Genomic DNA, 8,281 nt, shown 5'->3' on the forward strand with positions numbered 1-8,281 from the left:
ATAAGGTCTTCCTATACTAATTTAAACAATTTATTGTGCCCAAAATACTTATCTATAAAAAATATATTATTCTATTAAAAATAGCATAAACCGTGGTCGGCCATATGCAAGTCCAGTGACGTAATCACCATGCAATCTGTTAGCCCTGGGTGGCATATCATTTTTTTAAAAGAGAGATTGTTTTGTTATAAGGTGTGTGCATTTGTTAGAGAGACAGAGAGACAGAAAGTGAAAAATCACCCCCCGGAGGGGAGGAATGGCACACCACAATCCCTTCTCCTTTATTCTCCTCTCGGGATCTTAGTTCCGCACACACACACGCATGGCCTGAGTTTTAAGCCTCCAGGTCTGGGACTTGAACCATGGTCAACTTTGTGGGAGTCTAGTGATGTAACCATTATGCCATCTGCTGGTCCCAATATTCTTTTTTTTTCTCTAGAGAGATTTTCACTATAGGGCGCGTGTGCTCGCCAGACAGACAGAGAGAGACAAAGAGACAGAAAGCGAGAAATCACCCCCCAGGGGGGATGGCCATGCCGCAATCCCTTCTCCTCCATTCTCCTCTCGGGATCTTGGGCACGTACGCACACATGCCCGGTGTGAGTTTTAAGCCACCGGGTCCGGGATGCGAACTGCGGTCGACTACGTGGGAGTCCAGCAACATAGCCATTATGCCAACTGCTGGTTTTCTGGTCCCAATATTCTTAACTCCACATATCTTTCTTTGTTTTGTATTCCTGGAATCCCGATGAGTTTATGAAGTTCTTCCATTTGTTTTCTGGAACTCAGTGCACAGATGGGCAGTCTGCATTCATCGTAAAGGTAAGTGAATAGGTTCCCAGAGCCTGTTTGCCAGCTCTTCGGACTCTTGATGGTAGCCTGTGAAACCGGTCGCAGACTTCTGACCTCTAGATCTAGAAGAGAATACACGTGTGTTGTTTTAAGCCACTTAATCTATTACCATAGCTGTTATGGCTGTGATAGGGAAGTAATCCATTGGGCCGTTGGAAAAGTTGTGGTGTATTTTTCTTTTCTTTTTCTTTCTTTATTTTTTCTGGAGATTTTTGCCTTAGGGTGTGTACACTTGCCAGAGTCAGACAGAAGACGGTGAGAAGGAAAATGAGAAATCACCCTCTAGGGGGATGGCCATGCTGCAAACCCTTCTCTTCCATTTTCCTCCCAGGATGCTAGGCATGCATGCACACGCACCTGGTGTGATTTCAAGCCACTGGGTCCGGGATTTGAACTGAAGTTGATATGTGGGAGTCCAGCGACATAACCACTATGCCCTCTGCTGGTCCCTCTGTTTCTCTGTGCAAAAACCCATCATGATTTTTCTGGTGACCCAATAGTTTTACCTGTGAGTTTTAGCACCCCTGAAGAAACAGACATTCCCTAATCTATGAAAACCCTTAGAAAAGAAATAAACAAAGCTTTCATAGGGTGGCCATAACTGATAATCAGCACTTCACTGGGTGTTCTAGCCAGTACAAAACTGGACAGGAAATATAAAATGTGGAGCTTTCAAATAAAGAAACCTAACTCACTCTCCATACAGTGCACTACTGTCTCTGTAGACACGGATTGTTAGAACAGGGAAGAGTGTATGGAGAAATTCTTGGTGTAGCATAATCACCTTCTATTTCCTACATAGTAACATTGGCCCATTACATGTGGGAGTAAAGACAAAGACAGAGATGGGAGGCCAGTGCCCAGGCCCTGGGTCTGTGCTTACCATGTTCTCTCTCTCTTCAAGATCTCCTGTGAAGACAGACAGACAACATATGGTTAACAGTTGGTGCCAGATTCTACCTTTGACCTGATGTCTTGGGGAGCCATCACACCCCTCCCTAGGCCTGGAATTATGTCAGGGTCACCCTGCAGAGAACTTGCTGGATAAGCCTGGCCATACTTCACTTCCTACAGTTACCTGCTTTCACAGTTTCTCGAACCTTCCAAGAGGTCCATCCGAGATTCTTTGTACCTCAAGTGCCCAGCCATTGCTTCACAAAGCAACCCGCTTGCCCTTCCCCATGAGCCTGCACTGACGTGCCTGACCCCAAGCCCAGGTCCTCCTCAGAGATGCTTTGGGGACCCTGTGCCAGGACCCAGTCATGCTTTGTCCTTCTGCCACAGGTGTCTGGGCTCACCACTAGGAGCACCATGATAACTCCAAGAATGTACCCTCACTTCCCTTTTGGAAGTTCCTCATGTTTAAGGAGGGCCTGTCCTCTTGAGAACCCTGTACAAGTGAGGAGCAGCCCAGATCTACTGTAAACCAGGTTCCCCCGCAGCCTGCCTGTGGCCCCGCTGTCACTTGTTCCCGTCTAGTTCTTAGTACCGTTATAGAAATGACGATTCGTCCAGAACTCAACTGCTCTTACAATACAGACAAGGATCAGAGGACACAGGAGAACTACAAAGCTTCCAGTCAAAGACAGCCAGACTGTGGTATCTAAAAGTGGGGAAAACAAGAAATGTCTTGGTAAGGTCAAGAAGCAGTCACAGGAAAAAAAACATCCCCACTTGGGGGCCTCGCACCCATTGTCCAGCCTGGGGAGAGGCCCAGTGAGCAAGCCAGGCAGCCCCAGACTGGCAGACGTGAGGGCAGGTAGGGCTACCCTCTTCCCAGGGTGGTAGGCTGGGAGCAGGCTCAGATGGGCTAAAAGGATTCATTCAAATGTGGGTTTGAGAAAATGGCCTTCTTCTGCCCAAAGAAAATGCCCTGAGCCGGGCCTGTGATCTCTGGGATAGTCACCTTAAGAGATAAGGATGTGGTACTCTGACCAGTGGGGATGGGGAGAGCTAGGCTGTGTCTTGGGTGACCAACATGTGTCAGTTTTCCCTGTGTTGACACCAGATGTCACTGGAACTTCAGTACGTGGTCCCCAAACAACAGGGCTGGCCACATGTGTCTCACTAAAGGGTGCAGATCTAGGAATGAGGTCCAAAGGCCATATGGCATTCTCGCTACTCTGGCCTTGATCTTTCAATAACAAAGAGGAAGTCCTCAAGGAGCTACTTGTTCATTTGTTTCTGGATTATAGTGGGGCCAGAAGTTGGCTTGATGGCTAAGATGCCAGATTCGCATGTGAGCAACTGTGGTTTGAATCTCAGACCTGGTGGCTTGAATCTCACGGCCGGCATGTGTGCATGCATGCCCCAAATCATGAGACTGGAGGAGAAGGGATTGCGGTGTGACCAACTCCTCTGGGGTGATTTCTTGCTTTATGTCTCTCTGTCTCTTTGGCAAGTGCATGTTTTCTGTATCAAAACTCCCTCAAATAAAAATAGATTGTGGTAAAATATACATAACAAAATTTATAATTTTAACTGTTTTCAAGTGTATTGTTAGTAATTTTACATTCATTCACATTGCTCTGCAATCACCACCACCATCCGTCTCCAGAATTTTTTTATCTTCTCAAACGGAAACTCTGTCCCCATGAAACAGTAATTCCCCATCTCCCCTCCCAGGCTCTGGCAACCACCATTCTGCTTCCTGCCTCTGTGAATTTGACTACTCTAGGGACCTCATATAAGTGGAATCAAAAAAGATCTGTCCTTTTGTGACTGGCCTATTTATTTCACTTAGAATAATGTCATTAAGGTCTATCCATGGTATAGCATGTGTCAGAATTCCCTTCCCTTTTAAAGCTAAAATTCCATTGAATGGAAGGAACAAATTTTATTTATCCTTTCATTGATGGACATTTGAGTTGCTTCTACCTTTTGATTGTTGTGAGTAGTATGTGTGCACGAGATAGGGGAAGATGAGAGAAAGACAGAGACACACCCTTGACAGGGTCCATCATGCCAGGATGCCCTTCCCCCAGCCCTTCAGACGGTAATTTCATTGTTTATGTTCTTCGAGACAGCATACTGTTTTCCACAGTAGTTGCACTATTTTACATTCCCACAGCAATGTATGAGTGTTCCATTTTTCTGCATCCTTGCAAAAACTTGTATTTTTTTTTCCATTCATAATAACCATTTTAGGAGCCAGCAGGTGGCATGTTGATTAAAGTGTTGGACTCCCACATACTCAACCACAGTTCAAGTCCTGGACCTGGAGGCTTGTTTCTCCCACTCTTTCTCTGTCTGGTGAGTGCACGTGACCTATATAGCAAGTTAAAAAAAAAAAAAAAAAAGCAAATATAGTTAAATAAATAATTCTTTTAAAAAATAACCATTCTAATGGGTGTGAAGTGGTATCTCGGTATCTCATTGTGGCTTTGAGTTGCATTTGCCTAATGATTGGTGATATTTAACATTTTCTTTTTATAATAATTATTTTATTTAACTTTATTTTTTATTATCATTATTATTTTGCAGTTTGATCAGAGAGAGAGAGGAAGTGAGAAAGCAAGCCACCAGGTCCGAGACTTGAACTGTGGTCGGCCATGTGGGAGTCCAGCGCCTTTAACCACCATACCACTTGCTGGCCCCAATATTTAACATTTTCTCATGTTTTATTGACTGTATATCTTTGGAGAAATGTCTTTGGGCTATGTCCTTAGCCCATGTTTGAAACTGGGTTGTTGGGGGACCAGCAGATGGTGTAATGGTTATGTCAGTAGACTCCAATGTAGTTGACCATGGTTCAAGTCCTGGACCCAGGTGGTTAAAACTCATGCCAGGCACATATGTGTGCATGCCCAAAATCCCGAGAAGAAAATGGAGGAAAAAGGATTGTGGTGTGGACATTCCCCCAGGGGAGGGTGATTTCTCGCTTTCTGTCTCTCTGTCTCTGTCTGTCTGGCGAGCGCAAGCGCCCTATAGCAAAAACCTCTCCAAAAAAATAATAATAATAATAATTGGGTTTTTGGGGGATCAGCAGATGGCGTAATAGTTACATCTCTGGACTCCCATGTAGTCGACCACGGTCTGAGTCCCAGAACTGGTGGATTAAAACTCACACCAGGCGCATGTGCATGTGTGCTCAAGACCCTAAGAGCAGAATGGAGAAGAGATTGCTGCATGGCCAACCTGATCCTGGCTGGAAAGCTTGGTGGAGGATCATGGCATGGCAGAACCTTGCCAGGGGTCTCTCTCTTTCTCTCTCTCTCTCATAAAAGAAGTATATCAATAAGCTTTGGGAAAAAAATAAGAAAAACTGGGTTGTTTATTTGGTTGTTGAACTCTTAAGAGTTTTTAAAAATATATTCTGAATATCAGTCCTTTATTGGATTTGCAAATATTTTCTCCCATTCTGTAGGCTGTCTTTTTTCCCCCTAAACATTTATTTATTTTAACATCTATTTATTTATCTATTTATTTGCTGTGATTTTTGGGCTGCCAGGTCCAGGACTTGAATCATGGTCAGCCATGTGGAAATCCAGCGCCTCAACTACCATGCCATCTGCCGGCTCTTATAGGCTGTCTTTTCACTCTACTGGTTGTGCATTTTTTGACAATTCAAGCGTTAAATTTTTTATGTAGTCCAGTTAATCTACTTTTTTTCTTGTGCTTTTTATGTGTTATCCAAGAAACCACTGCCAAATCCAAGGTCATAAAGCGCTTCCCCATGTTTCCTTTTAGGAGTTTTGTAGCAGAGACAGCCAGTGGTGTGGTAGTTAAAGCTGGATTCCACCTGGCTGACTATATGGCTCAAATCCTGAACCCAGTGGCTTGAAAAACATTCTGAGTGCATGCGCATGTATGCCCAAAACCTTGTGAGAAGAAGGAGAAGGGACTGCAGTGTAGCCATCCTCCCACCCCTGAGGGAGTAACTGCTCACTATTTCTCTTTCTCTCTCTGGCAAGTGCATGCAATATATATAAGAAAAATTCTATTAATAGCTAAATAAATTTTTTAAATGTGATACACACATTCATGGGACCTTCAAAAAGTTTGTGGGAAAATTTTAAAAAATTATTATATTATTTTTTAATTTGCTATAAGGCATATGTGCTCACCAGAGAGAGAGACAGAGAGGAAGAGAGAGGGAAAGTGAGCAAACAAGCCCTAGGTCTGGGACTTGAACCATGATCAGCCATGTTCACATGTGCCCAACATGTTCTTCCTTTTTTATTTTATTTTATTTTTTAATAGAGATAGTTTTGCTATAGGGCCTGAGCACTCACTGGAGAGGCAGAGAGAGACAGAGAGACAAAAAGTGAGAAATCACCCTCAAGAAGAATGGCCACACTACCTACAATCCCTTCTCCTCCGTTCTTCTCTTTTTATTTTTTTTTGGAGAGGTTTTTGCTATAGGGTGCGTGTGCTTGCCAGACAGACAGAGAGAGACAGAGAGATAGAAAGCGAGAAATCACCCCCCAGGGGGTATGGCCACGCCGCAATCCCTTCTCCTCCATTCTCCTCTCGGGATCTTGGGCACGCATCCATATGCGCCCGGCATGAGTTTAAGCTACCAGGTCCGGGACTCGAACCGCGGTCGACTACGTGGGAGTCCAGCAACATAGCCATTACGCTAACTGCTGGTCCCTCCTCCGTTCTTCTCTTGGGATCTTGGGCATGCACACACATGCACTGGCGTGAGTTTCAAGCCGCCAGGTCCAGGATATGAACCACAGTTGACCACATGGGAGTCCAGTGACATAACCATTATATTTATTTTATTTCTTATTATTTTTATTTGCTATAGGACATATGTGTTTACCAGAGAATTGTGGGGAGAGGGGGAAGTGAGAAAGCAAGCTGCCAGGTCCAGGAATCAAACCACAGTCGGCTGTGTGGGAGTTTAGTGCTTCAACCACCACACCACCTGCTGCCCAACCCCAATGGGTTGGGGATTAGGATTCAAACCACACGTTGGCCATGTGGGATTTAGCTGACTTAACTATCATACCACTAGCTGGCTCAGGAAAAGAGAATTAAAATATGAGTTTACTTTGATGCAAAAATATTGAAAGACATTTAGTTTTTCCTTAACATGCATTTTTCATGAACTTTTTTTTTTTTAATTTTTTTAAATTTTTTTTTTTTTGGAGAGATTTTCACTGTAGGGCGCGTGCGCTCGCCAGACAGACAGAGAGAGACATAGAGATAGAAAGCGAGAAATCCCCCCCCAGGGGGGATGGTCACGCCGCAATCCCTTCTCCTCCATTCTCCTCTCGGGATCTTGGGCACGCACGCACATGCGCCCGGCGTGAGTTTTAAGCCACCGGGTCCAGGACACGAACCGCAGTCGACTACGTGGGAGGCCAGCGACATAGCCATTACGCTAACTGCTGGTTCCCATTCATGAACTTTTTGAAGACTCCTTATGTACAGCCATAAAAAGGAATGGGGTAAATTGTGAGTGGACCTCAAAAACCTTACACTGAGTGCTAAGGTTTGAATGTCCTCTCCAAAACTCATGTTGAAATTTAATCATCCCTGTCATGGTGTTGGGAGGTGGGGCCTTTAAGAGGTGATTAGGTAATAAGGGCTCTACCCTCCCACAGAGGCATTAATGCTGTTTGACGGGAGTGGGTTAGCTATTGTGAAGTGTCCAGGGAAAGGGCAAGTTTGGCCTCCAGTCCCTTGCTGTCTTTTACGGTCAGTTCTGCCTTTTGCAGATGGGATGACCCTTGCCCAATGCTGGCTCCATGCTCTTGGATTTCCAGACTCCAGAACTGTAAGGTCAATATATCTCTGTTCTTTATGAATTACCCAGTCTGTGTTATTTTCTACAGCAGAAAAAAAACAAACAAACAAACAAAAAACAAAACAAAAAACCAGACTAAGACATGGAATGAAATAAGAAGCAAAAGGCCACATGTTTTATGACTCCATTTACCTGAAATGTCAGAATAGGCAAATCCATAGAGATAGAGAGCTGATTGGTGGTTGCTGGGGGCTGGGGAATGGGGAGAATGGGGAGATAGTGTTCACTGGGTATACAGAGTCCTATGGAGGGGGGAATGTAATGTTTTGGACCTAAAAAGGGATAGTGGTATTAAATGGTGCCGCTAATTATTCACATTAAAAGTGTTAACTTTATACTATGTGAATTCCACCTCAATAAAAAAATACTATTAAAAATAAAGAAACAGTGACCAGCAGTTAGCATAATAGCTATGTCGCTGGACTCCCATGTAGTCGACTGTGGTTTGAATCCTGGACCCGGTGGCTTAAACTCACGCCAGGTGCGTGTGCGTGCGTGCCCAAGATCCCAAGAGGAGAATGGATTGCGGCGTGGCCATCCCCGCTAGAAGGTGATTTCTCGCTTTCTATCTCTTTGTCTCTCTCTGTCTCTCTGGTGAGTGCATGCGCCCTATAGCAAAAACCTCTCCAAAAATGAATAAATAAATAAATAAATAAATAAATAAATAAA

At 44.3% G+C, this 8,281-nt stretch overlaps 1 protein-coding gene across 1 annotated transcript in view; it reads right to left on the reverse strand.

Moving 5' to 3' along the window:
- Positions 1 to 661: 661 nt before the first annotated feature.
- LOC102502580 (tumor necrosis factor receptor superfamily member 23) overlaps positions 662 to 8,281 on the reverse strand; it is a 26,602-nt gene continuing 18,982 nt past the window's right edge. The window contains exons 6-8 of the mRNA XM_006141168.3: positions 2,342 to 2,455; positions 1,736 to 1,761; positions 662 to 914 (exon numbers count right to left, since the gene is read on the reverse strand). Coding sequence (XP_006141230.1) covers positions 909 to 914; positions 1,736 to 1,761; positions 2,342 to 2,455 — 146 coding nt within the window. The 3' untranslated portion in view covers positions 662 to 908. The remainder of the gene's footprint in view (positions 915 to 1,735; positions 1,762 to 2,341; positions 2,456 to 8,281) is intronic.

Source organism: Tupaia chinensis, unplaced genomic scaffold, assembly GCF_000334495.1.
Source record: "Tupaia chinensis unplaced genomic scaffold, TupChi_1.0 Scaffold000047_1, whole genome shotgun sequence".
Taxonomy (NCBI): domain Eukaryota; kingdom Metazoa; phylum Chordata; class Mammalia; order Scandentia; family Tupaiidae; genus Tupaia; species Tupaia belangeri.